General features: G+C 47.0%; 1 protein-coding gene across 1 annotated transcript in view; it reads left to right on the plus strand.

The window, feature by feature from the left end:
- The window catches only part of lrtm2a (leucine-rich repeats and transmembrane domains 2a), a 51,252-nt gene extending 34,242 nt beyond the window's left edge, over positions 1-17,010 (plus strand). Inside the window, exons 3-4 of the mRNA XM_042318123.1 lie at positions 10,481-11,293; positions 16,070-17,010. Coding sequence (XP_042174057.1) covers positions 10,481-11,293; positions 16,070-16,551 — 1,295 coding nt within the window. The 3' untranslated portion in view covers positions 16,552-17,010. The remainder of the gene's footprint in view (positions 1-10,480; positions 11,294-16,069) is intronic.
- Positions 17,011-17,254: the final 244 nt, after the last annotated feature.

The following is a 17,254-nucleotide window of genomic DNA, read 5'->3' on the forward strand; positions in this document are numbered from 1 at the left end:
AGAGAACACCCCTACCTAAACCAAGTCTAGATTTAACCTAAGCCTGCAGCTTTGATATGTGCTGAGAAGGACAGTGTACCGTCTAGCCAGACTCCCAAGTACTTGTATGAGGTGACTACCTCAAGCTCTAAACCCTCAGAGGTAGTAATCACACCAGTGGGGAGTATGGACAGTATAAGAATAGAACCGGTGTGTATAGACAGTATGGACAGTAGTTATATAGGATGGTGTGTATAGACAGTAGTTATATAGGATGGTGTGTATAGACAGTAGTTATATAGGATGGTGTGTATAGACAGTATTACATTTTATAAGAATGGTGTGTATAGACAGTATGGACAGTATAAGAATAGAATGGTGTGTATAGACAGTAGTTATATAGGATGGTGTGTATAGACAGTAGTTATATAGGATGGTGTGTATAGACAGTATGGACAGTATAAGAATAGAATGGTGTGTATAGACAGTATGGACAGTATAAGAATAGAATGGTGTGTATAGACAGTATGGACAGTAGTTATATAGGATGGTGTGTATAGACAGTATGGACATGGTGTGTATATAGGATGGTGTGTATAGAATAGTTATAAGGATGGTGTGTATAGACAGTAGTTATATAGGATGGTGTGTATAGACAGTAGTTATATAGGATGGTGTGTATAGACAGTATATAGGATGGTGTGTTATATAGGATGGTGTGTATAGACAGTAGTTATATAGGATGGTGTGTATAGACAGTATGGACAGTATTATATAGGATGGTGTGTATAGACAGTATGGACAGTAGTTATATAGGATGGTGTGTATAGACAGTAGTTATATAGGATGGTGTGTATAGACAGTAGTTATATAGGATGGTGTGTATAGACAGTATGGACAGTAGTTATATAGGATGGTGTGTATAGACAGTATAGTTATATAGGATGGTGTGTATAGACAGTAGTTATATAGGATGGTGTGTATAGACAGTAGTTATATAGGATGGTGTGTATAGACAGTAGTTATATAGGATGGTGTGTATAGACAGTAGTTATATGGAAGTAGTGTATAGACAGTAGTTATAGGATGGTGTGTATAGACAGTATGGACAGTAGTTATATAGGATGGTGTGTATAGACAGTAGTTATATAGGATGGTGTGTATAGACAGTAGTTATATAGGATGGTGTGTATGGACAGTAGTTATATAGGATGGTGTGTATAGACAGTATGGACAGTATAAGAATAGGATGGTGTGTATAGACAGTATGGACAGTAGTTATATAGGATGGTGTGTATAGACAGTAGTTATATAGGATGGTGTGTATAGACAGTAGTTATATAGGATGGTGTGTATAGACAGTATGGACAGTATAAGAATAGAATGGTGTGTATAGACAGTATGGACAGTAGTTATATAGGATGGTGTGTATAGACAGTATGGACAGTATAAGAATAGAAGGATGGTGTGTATAGACAGTATGGACAGTATAAGAATGGAACCAGTGTGTATAGACAGTATAGACAGTAGTTATAAAGGATGGTGTGTATAGACAGTAGTTATATAGGATGGTGTGTATAGACAGTAGTTATATAGGATGGTGTGTATAGACAGTATGAAGAGGAAGCAGTAGTTATATAGGATGGTGTGTATAGACAGTAGTTATATAGGATGGTGTGTATAGACAGTAGTTATATAGGATGGCGTGTATAGACAGTAGTTATATAGGATGGCGTGTATAGACAGTAGTTATATAGGATGGTGTGTATAGACAGTAGTTATATAGGATGGTGTGTATAGACAGTATGGACAGTAGTTATATAGGATGGTGTGTATAGACAGTAGTTATATAGGATGGTGTGTATAGACAGTAGTTATATAGGATGGTGTGTATAGACAGTAGTTATATAGGATGGTGTGTATAGACAGTAGTTATATAGGATGGTGTGTATAGACAGTAGTTATATAGGATGGTGTGTATAGACAGTAGTTATATAGGATGGTGTGTATAGACAGTAGTTATATAGGATGGTGTGTATAGACAGTAGTTATATAGGATGGTGTGTATAGACAGTAGTTATATAGGATGGTGTGTATAGACAGTAGTTATATAGGATGGTGTGTATAGACAGTAGTTATATAGGATGGTGTGTATAGACAGTAGTTATATAGGATGGTGTGTATAGACAGTAGTTATATAGGATGGTGTGTATAGACAGTAGTTATATAGGATGGTGTGTATAGACAGTAGTTATATAGGATGGTGTGTATAGACAGTAGTTATATAGGATGGTGTGTATAGACAGTAGTTATATAGGATGGTGTGTATAGACAGTAGTTATATAGGATGGTGTGTATAGACAGTAGTTATATAGGATGGTGTGTATAGACAGTAGTTATATAGGATGGTGTGTATAGACAGTAGTTATATAGGATGGTGTGTATAGACAGTAGTTATATAGGATGGTGTGTATAGACAGTAGTTATATAGGATGGTGTGTATAGACAGTAGTTATATAGGATGGTGTGTATAGACAGTAGTTATATAGGATGGTGTGTATAGACAGTAGTTATATAGGATGGTGTGTATAGACAGTAGTTATATAGGATGGTGTGTATAGACAGTAGTTATATAGGATGGTGTGTATAGACAGTAGTTATATAGGATGGTGTGTATAGACAGTAGTTATATAGGATGGTGTGTATAGACAGTATGGACAGGCTAGTAACAGTGACTAAGGTTCAGGGCAGGGTACTGGGGGGAGGCTAGTAACAGTGACTAAGGTTCAGGACAGTTCAGGGCGGTTCTGGGCGGAGGCCGGCTAGTGGTGACTATTTAACAGTCTGATGGCCTGGAGACAGAACTGTTTTTCAGTCTCTCTGTTCGAGCTTTGATGCTCCTCACTGTCTCCACCTCCTAGATGGTAGTGGGGTGAACAGGCCGTGGCTCGTGTGGCTCGACCCAATAAAAGGGATCCAGATGTTGTTATCCTTCTCTCAGAGTTTAATGTCATGCAAATGGAGTTAAAGAGGCTTCCGAGGCGTTCTGTGCTTATTGAAACAAAGCATTTAAGGAGCTAAAATAAGCTTCCATCTTTTGACTTAACATCTCATAAATACTGAATCAAAGCCTAAGTAGAGGAGAGCCAGTGAAAACATGTCTCCGAGACCTCCACGGTCTACGGCATCATTACAAATACCTCTCCTCCTCGCCAGGGGAGACTAGCTAACAGTTGAACACTGCAAATAACAGTGGAAGTTGCTTCAGTCTTAAAAAAAAACAACATTCCCCTCAAATAATTTAGAGCTGCAAGGCAGTTTCTCCACAGTCAAACACACATCTCACTTCCTGTGGAAGCCTCAGTGTTCGATCTCAGACTGGGTTAGAGGGTTGCATTCACATTACATCAGATAAAGAACGATAACAGCTGGTTAACATGAAGATGATAATATCTACCAGACAGCCTAGTTTAGATGAAAATGATGATGAAGATGAAGACGATGGAGATGATGAAGATGACAATGCTAATAAAAATGGTGAAGATGATTATAATGGTGGTTATCATGGTGATGAAAATGATGCTGAAGATTATGATGAAGAGGATGATGAAGATGATGGTGAGGATGAAGATGATGGTGAGGATGAAGATGCTGGTGATGATGATGATTATGAGGAGGATGATGATGGTGATGATGGTGATGATGATGAAGAGGATAATGATGGTGATGATGATGAAGATGATGATGAAGATGATGGTGATGATGATGGATGTGATGATGATAGTGAGGATGAAGAAGATGATGAAGATGGTGATGATGAATATGATGGTGAGGATGAAGAGGATGCTGAAGATGATGATGAAGATGGGTTGGGCGATATACCATTTATATTATTTATATACTGTTTATATTTATACCGGGGTATTTCGAAATGCCACTGCGTATTACTATAAGTTGAGTATAACTATAGAAATCTAAGATGTGTGAAATAAATGATATGCAGCTCAGGGCTCCAGCGGTGCATTTTGGTTTGCTAACTTGCTAAGTGTCTAGATGTCAAGATCAAACTTCTTGGTTACAGCAGAGATATTCAACCCCCTCCTGGATCAAGATCCCTGTTGCTTAAATATTTTTGTGCATCAATAATTTGTGTACAATTTTTTGAATTGTGTTTGAATTTTTTTTATAGTGCCCCTTGTGTGCACTTCCGGTAATACCGTATATACCAACTCTCTGTAGTTCACCCCTTCTAGTGCTCTCTCTGGGTCCCTCCCTGTAGTTCACCCCTTCTAGTGCTCTCTTTGGGTCCCTCCCTTAGTTCACCCCTTCTAGTGCTCTCTCTAGGTCCCTCCCTGTAGTACCCCACTTCTAGTGCTCTCTCTGGGTCCCTCCCTGTAGTTCACCCCTTCTAGTGCTCTCTCTGGGTCCCTCCCTTTAGTTCACCCCTTCTAGTGCTCTCTCTGGGTCCCTCCCTGTAGTTCACCCCTTCATCCTCTGGGTCCCTCCCTAGTGTCAGTCCTTCTAGTCTCTCTGGGTCCCTCCCTGTAGTTCACCCCTTCTAGTGCTCTCCCTCTGGGTCCCTCCCTGTAGTTCACCCCTTCTAGTGCTCTCTCTGGGTCCCTCCCTCTTCTAGTGCTCTCTCTGGGTCCCTCCCTGTAGTTCACCCCTTCTAGTGCTCTCTCTGGGTCCCTCCCTGTAGTTCACCCCTTCTAGTGCTCTCTCTGGGTCCCTCCCTGTAGTTCACTGGGCCCCTCCCAGTCCTTCTAGTGCTCTCTCTGGGTCCCTCCCTGTAGTACAGTCCCCCTTCTAGTGCTCTCTCTCCCTGTAGGCTCTCTCTGGGCCCCTCCCTGTAGTTCACTTCAGTCCTTCTAGTGCTCTCTCTGGGTCCCTCCCTGTAGTTCACCCCTTCTAGTGCTCTCTCTGGGTCCCCCTCCCTGTAGTTCACTTCAGTCCTTCTAGTGCTCTCTCTGGGTCCCTCCCTGTAGTTCAGTCCTTCTAGTGCTCTCTCTGGGTCCCTCCCTGTAGTTCAGTCCTTCTAGTGCTCTCTCTGGGTCCCTCCCTGTAGAGTTGTCCTTCAGAAACCTGTCACCTCCGTCATCTCGCTCTGTGCAGGAAGTGTTTAAATATAGACGCTGCTTCTCGTAAAACAGCAATGTAAATAAAGCAAAGTGCTTTTCTCAGAACCAGGTTCGGGACACTGACTGATTAAGGGTTTGAGTCAGAGCCTCTCAGGGCCAAGAGGTGTAGCCCTGTCATCATCACTCCTGTTCTGAAAGTAGGGATCAAAAACTAGACAGAGGAATGGGACGTTAAATTATTAATATATATGAGAGAGAGAGAGAGAGAGAGAGAGAGCGAGAGAGAGAGAGCGAGAGCGAGAGAGCAAGACAGACAGACAGACAGACAGACAGACAGACAGACAGACAGACAGACAGACAGACAGACAGACAGACAGACAGACAGACAGACAGACAGACAGACAGACAGACAGACAGACAGACAGACAGACAGACAGACAGACAGACAGACAGACAGGAAGAGACAGACAGACAGACAGACAGACAGACAGACAGACAGGAAGAGACAGACAGACAGACAGACAGACAGACAGACAGACAGACAGACAGACAGACAGACAGACAGACAGACAGACAGAACAGACAGACAGACAGACAGACATACAGAGAGACAGACAGACAGACAGACAGACAGACAGACAGACAGACAGACAGACAGACAGACAGACAGACAGACAGACAGACAGACAGACAGACAGACAGACAGACAGAGAAAGATGCACTTCCTAACCTCCTGCCCAATGTATGACCATAGTAGAGACACATATTTCCTTCAGATTACACAGGAGGACATTCGGCACCGACAGAGATGGCCGCCTCGCTTCGCGTTCCGAGGAAACTTTGCAGTATTTAGTTTTTTTTATGTGTTATTTCTTACATTATTACCCCAGGAAATCTTAGGTTTTATTACATACAGTCGGGAGAAACTATTAGATATAAGAGCAACATCAACTCACCAACATTACGACCAGGAATACGACTTTCCCGAAGCGGATCCTCTGTTTGGCCTACCACCCAGGACAATGGATCGGATCCCAGCCGTCAACCCAAAACAACGGCGCCACAGAAGGGGCAGACGGTCTTCTGGCACATCGCGCACCGCTCCCGAGCATACTACTCACCAATGTCCAGTCTCTTGACAACAAGGTAGACCAAATCTGAGCAAAGGTTGCCTTCCAGAGAGACATCATAGACTGTAACGTTCTTTGTTTCACGGAAACGTGGCTCACTCAAGACACGCTATCGGAGTCGGTACAGCCACCTGGTTTCTTTATGCATCGCGCCGACAGAAACAAGCATCTCTCCGGTATAAGAAGAAGGGCGGGGGTGTATTGTATACCTTATGATTAACGAGTCATGGTGAGATCATAACAACATGAGGTCTGCACAACGCATCAACGGGGCAAACTACCTGCCCCCCAGGACACCTACACCACCCGATGTCACAGGAAGGCCAAAAAGATTATCAAGGACAACGACCACCCGAGCCGCTGCCTGTTCACCCCGCTATCATCCAGAAGGCGAGGTCAGTACAGGTCCATCAAAGCTGGGACCGAGAGACTGAAAAACAGCTTCTATCTCAAGGCCATCAGACTGTTAAACAGCCACCACTAACATTGAGTGGCTGCTGTCAACATACTGACTCAACTCTAGCCACTTTAATCATAAAAACTTGATGTAATAAACGTATCACTAGTCACTTTAAGCAATGCCACTTAATATAATGTTTACATACCCTACATTACTCATCTCATCTGTATATACTGTACTCTATACCATCTACTGCATCTTGCCTATGCCGTTCAGCCATCACTCATCTCATATTTATGTAATCTGTCATAGCCATACAATGCCACTTAATATAATGTTTACATACCCTACATTACTCATCTCACTGTATATACTGTACTCTACACCATCTACTGCATCTTCCCTATGCCGTTCAGCCATCACTCATCCATATATATTTATGGACATTCTGTGAGTGGAATGGTTACAGTTCACTTGTATTGTTTATTTCACTTTTGTTTATTATCTACTTAACTTGCTTTGGTAATGTTGACATATGTTTCCCATGCCAATAAAGCCCCTTGAATTGTGAGTGAGTGAGTAAGAGAGTGAGAGAGCGAGAGAGCGAGAGTGTGAGTGAGTGAGTGAGTGAGTGAGTGAGTGAGTGAGTGAGTGAGTGAGTGAGTGAGTGAGGGATGGAGAGAGTGAGTGAGTGAGTGGAGTGAGTGAGTGAGTGGAGTGAGTGATGGAGAGAGAGAGAGACTGAAGGAATCTACAGTCTCATCGATAGTCCTATCCTATCAGGTGTGAGTCTGCCTCTTAGTGTGTAGCACGGCCACACTACTGCATATTCCACCTCTAGGCTCTGCCCTTTCAACTGCCACATGAGACCGCCCTTCAGACAGCGTCCTGAATGCAGTCTATCCCAGGCTACTGTCAGAGAGCCAAAGGTTGTGCATGACCCTGACAGACCGCTGACATTGGCTGCCTTTCGTCCTCTCTCTCTCATTAATAACACATGACAGGCTATTGGCTAGGGATCCCCAGACACTGACTGGTGTGGCACGCACCTCAGTCACGCACCTCAGTCACGCACCTCAGTCACTCAGTCACTCAGTCACTCAGTCACTCACTCACTCACTCACTCACTCACTCACTCACTCACAAACTCAAACACTCACACATTCACTGATTGACACCTCCCCACTCCCACACTGTGACTGCATATAATGACTAAAGTAATAGGAAGCTATCAACATCCAATCAGGCACTTAGCAAATGTCCTCTCTGTCAGACAACAACCAGACACTTAGCTAATGTCCTCTCGGTCAGACAACAACCAGACACTTAGCTAATGTCCCCTCTGTCAGATAACAACCAGACACTTAGCTAATGTCCTCTCTGTCAGACAACAACCATACACTTAGCTAATGTCCTCTCTCAGTCAGACAACATCCATACACTTAGCTAATGTCCTCTCTGTCAGACAACAACCATACACTTAGCTAATGTCCTCTCTCAGTCAGACAACAACCATACACTTAGCTAATGTCCTCTCTCAGTCAGACAACAACCAGACACTTAGCTAATGTCCTCTCTGTCAGACAACAACCAGACACTTAGCTAATGTCCTCTCTGTCAGACAACAACCATACACTTAGCTAAACCAGACACTTAGCTAATGTCCTCTCAGTCAGACAACAACCATACACTTAGCTAATGTCCTCTCAGTCACTTAGCTCCTCCTCTCAGTCAGACAACAACCAGACACTTAGCTAATGTCCTCTCTCAGTCAGACAACAACCAGACACTTAGCTAATGTCCTCTCTCAGTCAGACAACAACCAGACACTTAGCTAATGTCCTCTCTGTCAGACAACAACCAGACACTTAGCTAATGTCCTCTCTGTCAGACAACAACCAGACACTTAGCTAATGTCCTCTCTGTCAGACAACAACCAGACACTTAGCTAATGTCCACTCTGTCAGACAACAACCAACAACCATACACTTAGACACTTAGCTAATGTCCTCTCTGTCAGACAACAACCAGACACTTAGCTAATAGTCCCCTCTGTCAGACAACAACCATACACTTAGCTAACCAGACACTTAGCTAATGTCCTCTCTGTCAGACAACAACCAGACACTTACTTAGCTAATGTCCTCTCTCAGTCAGACAACATCCATACACTTAGCTAATGTCCTCTCTGTCAGACAACAACCAGACACTTAGCTAATGTCCTCTCTCAGTCAGACAACAACCAGACACTTAGCTAATGTCCTCTCTCAGTCAGACAACAACCAGACACTTAGCTAATGTCCTCTCTGTCAGACAACAACCAGACACTTAGCTAATGTCCTCTCTCAGTCAGACAACAACCAGACACTTAGCTAATGTCCTCTCTCAGTCAGACAACAACCAGACACTTAGCTAATGTCCTCTCTCAGTCAGACAACAACCAGACACTTAGCTAATGTCCTCTCTGTCAGACAACAACCAGACACTTAGCTAATGTCCTCTCTGTCAGACAACAACCAGACACTTAGCTAATGTCCTCTCTCAGTCAGACAACAACCAGACACTTAGCTAATGTCCTCTCTCAGTCAGACAACAACCAGACACTTAGCTAATGTCCTCTCTCAGTCAGACAACAACCAGACACTTAGCTAATGTCCTCTCTCAGTCAGACAACAACCAGACACTTAGCTAATGTCCTCTCTCAGTCAGACAACAACCAGACACTTAGCTAATGTAGATGCTAGATGCTAAGGGTTCAGCCCAACCATCTATTCTAACCAAACAGTAGATGCTAAGGGTTCAGCCCAACCATCTATCCTAACCAAACAGTAGATGCTAAGGTTTCAGCCCAACCATCTATCTAACCAAACAGTAGATGCTAAGGGTTCAGCCCAACCATCTATTCTAACCAAACAGTAGATGCTAACCAAACAGGGTTCAGCCCAACCATCTATTCTAACCAAACAGTAGATGCTAAGGGTTCAGCCCAACCATCATTCTAACCAAACAGTAGATGCTAATGGTTCAGCCCAACCATCTATTCTAACAGTAGATGCTAATGGGTTCAGTCAGACCAACCATCTATTCTAACCAAACAGTAGATGCTAAGGGTTCAGCCCAACCATCTATTCTAACCAAACAGTAGATGCTAATGTTCATGCTCCAACCATCTAGTAGATGCTAAGGGTTCAGCCCAACCATTCTCTACAGTAGATCTCGGTCTCACTAGGTTCAGCCAACATCTACTAAAAACAGTAGATGCTAAGGGTTCAGCCCAACCATCTATCTACCCAAACAGTAGATGCTAGCTTCAGTTTGCCCAAAACATCTATTCTATTTCATTCAAACAGACATTAGATGTCAAGGGTTCAGCCCAACCATCTATTCTAACCAAACAGTAGATGCTAAGGGTTCAGCCCAACCATCTATTCTAACCAAACAGTAGATGCTAATGTTCAGTCTCTCAGCCCAACCATCTATTCTAACCAAACAGTAGATGCTAAGGGTTCAGCCCAACCATCTATTCTAACCAAACAGTAGATGCTAAGGGTTCAGCCCAACCATCTATTCTAACCAAACAGTAGATGCTAAGGGTTCAGCCCAACCATCTATTCTAACCAAACAGTAGATGCTAAGGGTTCAGCCCAACCATCTATTCTAACCAAACAGTAGATGCTAAGGGTTCAGCCCAACCATCTATTCTAACCAAACAGTAGATGCTAAGGGTTCAGCCCTCTCTGACCCTGTATCTTTTGGTCAATTGGGTCACTCTCTTTAACCCTGTATCTTTGTCTCTGTCCCGCTCTCTCTTCAGTTGCATTCTGTAATGTACAATGATTTCACAGGCAGATTGGTTTCTGCCTTATTGACCTCTGACCCTTATCTCTCTCCAGTCCTGCTGTGTCTCCTGTGTGTCCTGTCTTCCCTGGTGGATCTAACCACCGCCTGTCCTCCGACCTGCCTCTGCAACGCCACCGACGTAGACTGCAGTGGGCGAGGCCTGCTCTCCATGCCCGCCCTCACCCATCTCCCCGTCACCGCCCACACCCTCCTGCTGCCCAACAACCACCTCTCCTCCCTGGGTCCAGGGTCCTTCGCTAACCTCACCTCCCTGGAGCGACTGGATCTCTCCAACAACCACCTCTCCTCCCTGGGTCCAGGGTCCTTCGCTCACCTCACCTCCCTGGAGCGACTGGATCTCTCCAACAACCACCTCTCCTCCCTGGGTCCAGGGTCCTTCGCTCACCTCACCTCCCTGGAGCGACTGGATCTCTCCAACAACCACCTCTCCTCTCTGGGTCCAGGGTCCTTCGCTAACCTCACCTCCCTGGAGCGACTGGATCTCTCCAACAACTACCTGGATAATCTTCCCCCAGTGCTCTTCAAGGACCTGGGGAATCTATCAGATCTGACCCTTCACAACAACAGTCTTAGGGCCTTGGATAGGGATCTCTTCCAGGGGCTGGTGGGGCTGAGGAAGCTAGATGTCTCCCTCAACGGGCTGTCTGATATCCCCCTGGGTCTGCTGGATGAGCTGCAGGGGCTGACGTGGCTCTCCGTGGCCGGGAACAGGCTCCATGCCCTGGAGAGAGCAGCCTTCGAGCCCCTGGCTAACCTCCAGTCTCTTCAGCTAGGGGCTAACCCCTGGGAGTGTGACTGCAACCTGAGAGACTTCAAGCACTGGATGGAGTGGCTGCTGTACAGAGGTGAGCGACTGAAGGGTTGGTTTTGGGTCAGGGTTTGGGAAGGACGAAGGGTTGGTTTTGGGTCAGGGTTTGGGAAGGACGGAGGGAGGGAGGGAGGGAGGGTGAGCGGCTGAAGGGTTGGTTCTGGGTCAGGGTTTGGGAAGGACGGAGGGAGGGAGGGAGGGTGAGCGGCTGAAGGGTTGGTTTTGGGTCAGGGTTTGGGAAGGACGGAGGGAGGGAGAGTGAACGGCTGAAGGGTTGGTTTTGGGTCAGGGTTTGGGAAGGACGGAGGGAGGAAGGGTGAGTGGCTGAAGGGTTGGTTTTGGGTCAGGGTTTGGGAAGGACGGAGGGTGAGAGGGAGGGTGAGCAGCTGAAGGGTTGGTTTTGGGTCAGGGTTTGGGAAGGACGGAGGGTGAGAGGGAGGGTGAGCAGCTGAAGGGTTGGTTTTGGGTCAGGGTTTGGGAAGGACGGAGGGTTGGTTTTGGGTCAGGGTTTGGGAAGGACGGAGGGTTGGTTTTGGGTCAGGGTTTGGGAAGGACGGAGGGAGGGAGGGAGGGTGAACGGCTGAAGGGTTGGTTTGGGGTCAGGGTTTGGGAAGAACGGAGGGTGGATGGGTTTCCTGTATGTTTAGAATTACTTCCTGTAAATGATACGGTCTTTACTTTACTGTCCTCAAGTCTACTCTTCTACACTCTACTAACTACTGACTGCTAAGCAGTCCTTTGGGAACCCACCTGTGTATTTATATATACTCTACCCCAGTTGGGAGTTGGTTTGGTGGGGTAGATTTAGACGAGAGTCACAGATTTTACAGGCCTATGGCAATGTCAGGGAAACTCCTCTCTTGGAGTTACATGTACATGTCTACCTCGGGCACCTCATGGCTGCTAGCCCTGCATTTCAGTTGCATGCTTCCTTGTACTTGCCGATTGCCTTCATTGCACATTTATACATCCCACTTAATAACACACATTGTATCTACTTGTTTCACATTTTTTGTACTCTTTTATTTGCACTTCTGGTCAGATGCTAAGTGCATTTCGTTGTACTTGTACTTGTTTAATGACAATAAAGTTGAATCTAATTTAAAATTAGTGATCTCCTTCTGTTGTGGCATTGTAACAGACAGGTACCGTCCTAACAGACAGGAACCGTCCTAACAGACAGGAACCGTCCTAACAGACAGGAACCGTCCTAACAGACAGGAACCATCCTAACAGACAGGAACCGTCCTAACAGACAGGAACCATCCTAACAGATAGGAACCGTCCAAACAGACAGGAACCATCCTAACAGACAGGAACCGTCCTAACAGACAGGAACCATCCTAACAGATAGGAACCGTCCTAACAGACAGGAACCGTCCTAACAGACAGGAACCATCCTAACAGGAACCGTCCTAACAGGAACCGTCCTAACAGATAGGATCCTAACAGACAGGAACCGTCCTAACAGAGTCCTAACAGATAGGAACCGTCCTAACAGATAGGAACCGTCTAACAGATAGGAACAGACAGGAACCATCCTAACAGATAGGAATCCTAACAGATAGGAACCGTAACAGATAGGAACCATCCTAACAGTCCTAACAGATAGGAACCATCCTAACAGATCCCTAGAACCGTCCTAACAGACAGGAACCATCCTAACAGATAGGAACCGTCCTAACAGATAGGAACCATCCTAACAGATAGGAACCGTCCTAACAGATAGGAACCATCCTAACAGATAGGAACCGTCCTAACAGATAGGAACCGTCCTAACAGATAGGAACCGTCCTAACAGATAGGAACCGTCCTAACAGATAGGAACCGTCCTAACAGATAGGAACCGTCCTAATAGATAGGAACCGTCCTAACAGATAGGAACCATCCTAACAGATAGGAACCGTCCTAACAGCCAGCCGTAGCTTTTAGTCCTCATGATTTCCTAATGCCCTTTCTCTGTAGAATAGAACCATGTCCTGACCGATCGTTACATCCCCGTCTCGGACAGCGAAAACCTACCAGCTCTGAGACTTCTCGGCTTCTCGCCCGGGGAGACAATTTACTCCACACTCTTACAAGGGAATACCATAAATCGGCAACTAGATAAACTAAATGGTTGAAAAATAAAGCTGACACGTCCAGTAGTAAACTGTCAGATGGACCGGCCATCCCTCTTTAGTATTTATGAGGCCATTTAAAGTGACGGAGAGAGAGTGCAGGCAGGTCCATACGTGTGTGTGTGTGTGTTTGAGGTGACGAAGTGAGAGAGCAGGCAGGTCCATATGTATGTGTGTGTGTGTGTGTGTGTGTGTGTGTGTGTGTGTGTGTGTGTGTGTGTTTGAGGTGACGAAGTGAGAGAGCAGGCAGGTCCATATGTATGTGTGTGTGTGTGTGTGTGTGTGTGTGTGTGTGTGTGTGTGTGTGTGTGTGTGTGTGTGTGTGTGTGTGTGTGTGTGTGTGTGTGTGTGTGTGTGTGTGTGTGTGTGTGTGTGTGTTTGTGTGTGTGTTTGAGGTGACGAAGTGAGAGAGCAGGCAGGTCGATGTTTTCACCCATGTTCCTGATACCCAGCTACGACCCATCTGCCCCCACACATCACATCCAGAAGAGGAGAGGTGGGAGAGGGAGAGCATCTACCCAGAGACAGGCCTCTCAGACTGGGGCTCTTCTCCCCACTGAATCCCCTCTATTCCTGGAGCTTCTGTTAATACCCTTCCCTTGGAAGGAGTAGCTGGGGCCAAGTCCCCTGTTTCAACCACAGTATGAGTGGGCGTGTTTGTTTGTAAATAAAATGGTTCCGTTGCAAGATGTTCATCCCTGACACATGTTGAGACAAACGCAGCAGGATATCACACATCTCCCTCTCTCTCTCTCTCTCTCTCTCTCTCCCTATCTCTCTATCTCTCTCTCTTTCTCCCCCCTCTCTCTCTCTCTCTCTCTCTCTCTCTCTCTCTCTCTCTCTCTCTCTCTCTCTCTCTCTCTCTCTCTCTCTCTCTCTCTCTCTCTCTCTCTCTCTCTCTCTCTCTCTCTCTCTCTCTCTCTCTCTCTCTCTCTCTCTCTCCCTCTCTCTCTCTCTCTCTCTCTCTCTCTCTCTCTCTCTCTCTCTCTCTTTCTCCCCCTCTCTCTTTCTCCCCCCTCTCTCTCTTTCTCCCTCTCTCTCTTTCTCCCTCTCTCTCTTTCTCCCTCTCTCTCTTTCTCCCCCTCTCTCTTTCTCCCCCTCTCTCTCTTTCTCCCCCTCTCTTTCTCCCTCCTTCTCCCTCCCTCTCTCTTTCTCCCCCTCTCTCTTTCTCCCCCTCTCTCTTTCTCCCCCCTCTCTCTCTTCCCCTCTCCACACCCTGGTCCAGACACTTGCTGTAGCTATGATCTCATCTCTCAATTATCCATCCATCTCCGATTCAACATCTCATATTCTTCACCAATCCCTCAGACAGTTATACAGCCCAGACCCTCCCTCTTACAGCCCATAGGGACAACAAATGAGTCACCTAATCCTTATGTTGACTGACACACACACCCCCCCACACACATAGCTAGATCTTCCCCTGAGGCACGTCCACACCCTGGTCCAGACACTTGCTGTAGCTATGATCTCATCTCATCAATTATCCATCCATCTCCGATTCAACATGGAAAGACTGACATATTAGAGGCTTCACCAATCCTGTCAGACAGTTATACAGCCAGCAGACCCTGAGTGTCAGACAGCTATACAGCCAGCAGACCCTGAGTGTCAGACAGTTATACAGCCAGCAGACCCTGAGTGTCAGACAGTTATACAGCCAGCAGACCCTGAGTGTCAGACAGTTATACAGCCAGCAGACCCTGAGTGTCAGACAGTTATACAGCCAGCAGACCCTGAGTGTCAGACAGTTATACAGCCAGCAGACCCTGAGTGTCAGACAGTTATACAGCCAGCAGACCCTGAGTGTCAGACAGTTATGCAGCCAGCAGACCCTGAGTGTCAGACAGTTATACAGCCAGCAGACCCTGAGTGTCAGACAGTTATGCAGCCAGCAGACCCTGAGTGTCAGACAGCTATACAGCCAGCAGACCCTGAGTGTCAGACAGTTATACAGCCAGCAGACCCTGAGTGTCAGTCAGACAGAGAGCAGTCACTGTAGAGTGGAGTGGAATTGTTGCATGCTAGCTGTGACCTTCCCTTGGTTCCACCATACACCCCCCATGGCTCCACAATGGCTGCCAGTTGCTGTTTATTTGTATTCATTCTGATGAAACTGCAGACTTGTTTACTTACCAGGAGGATGATGACTGATGTGTGGTGGTAATTCTCTGTCTCTCACTCTCTCTGTAATTCTGTCTCAATGTCTCTCTCCGTCACTCGGTCTCTCTCTGTCACTGTGTCACACTGTCTGTCTCTCTAAATACCATCTGATGCTTTTACTCTGAATAACATTTTATTTATCTCTCTCTCTCCCTCTCTCTCTCTCTCTCCCCACCCGCCCCCTCTCTCTCTCTCCCCACCCCCCCCCTCTCTCTCTCTCTCTCCCCCTCTCTGTCCTATCCCTCCCCCTGCTCCCCTCTCTCTCTCTCTCTCTCTCTCCCTCTCTCTCTCTCTCTCTCTCTCTCTCCCTCTCTCTCCCTATCCCCCCTCTCTGTCCTACCCCCCTCTCCCCCCTCCTCCTCCCCCCCCCCTCTCTGTCCTATCCCTCCCCCTCTCCCCCCTCTCTGTCCTATCCCTCCCCCTGCTCCCCTCTCCCCCCTCTCTGTCCTATCCCTCCCCCTCTCTGTCCTATCCCTCCCCCCCCCCTCTCTGTCCTATCCCTCCCCCTGCTCCCCTCTCTCTCCCTACAGGTGGTAAGGTAGATGGGGTGGAGTGTACCCTCCCTAAGGACCTGCGAGGGCGGGACATCCGTGGTGTTCCAGTGGAGATGTTCAACTACTGCCTCCAACTGGATGACGAGAACAGGGGAGGAGGGGGGACGCGGAGCGGAGGAAAAGAGGGTTCATCCCCGCCCTGCGGCCGAACTACCGGCCCCGGAGCCCCCACATCCGGATCTGAAGTCCCCCCTGCGGGCGACCTGGTGCCCGTCCCGGACTGTGTGCGGCGGCGCTACCAGCCGGTGAGCGTGCGGAGGGCCATCGGGACGGTGGTGATAGCCGGGGTGGTGTGTGGCATCGTGTGTATCATGATGGTGGGGGCGGCGGCCTACGGATGTATCTATGCCTCGCTCATGGCCAAGTATCAACGAGAGCTGAAGAAGAGGCAGCCGCTGATGGGAGACGGGGAGGGTGACGCAGACCCTGAGGACAAGCAGATCTCATCTGTGGCATAGAGGGGTCAGGGGTTAGAGGTCAGGGGTCAAGGTTGAAAGGGCTCTATTACTCCTCTCCCTCCTCTCCCCCTGAAACCAACCAGCTCCTGCTACTGTCTTCTCTATCTCCACCAAACGACAATCACAATGGGTCCTCTCCTCCATTCTGAACCCTGTTCTCATTCTGAGATGAGATAGATATGTACGAGTCAGACCACTAGACAACCGCCTGATAGGGTGAGCAACAAACTCTGAACCTTCAATGACCCTTCTCTATCCCTCAGCCCACAAACCCCACAGCCCTGCTGGGTCTGGTTTGGCTTGGTCTGGACTGGTCTGATTTGACATGGTCTGGTTTGGCAGGACATGGTGGAGGGATGGCCTGATTCTCTCTGTCCTCTCCCTCCTGTTGTTCTCTGAGATGGAGGGATGGCCTGGTTCTCTCTGTCCTCTCCCTCCTGTTGTTCTCTGAGATGGAGGGATGGCCTGGTTCTCTCTGTCCTCTCCCTCCTGTTGTTCTCTGAGATGGAGGGATGGACTGGTTCTCTCTATCCTCTCCCTCCTGTTGTTCTATGAGATGGAGGGATGGCCTGATTCTCTCTGTCCTCTCCCTCCTGTTGTTCTCTGAGATGGAGGGATGGCCTGGTTCTCTCTGTCCTCTCCCTCCTGTTGTTCTATGAGATGGAGGGATGGCCTGGTTCCCTCTATCCTCTCCCTCCTGTTG

This window comes from Oncorhynchus tshawytscha, unplaced genomic scaffold, assembly GCF_018296145.1.
Source record: "Oncorhynchus tshawytscha isolate Ot180627B unplaced genomic scaffold, Otsh_v2.0 Un_contig_2864_pilon_pilon, whole genome shotgun sequence".
In the NCBI taxonomy this organism is placed as follows: domain Eukaryota; kingdom Metazoa; phylum Chordata; class Actinopteri; order Salmoniformes; family Salmonidae; genus Oncorhynchus; species Oncorhynchus tshawytscha.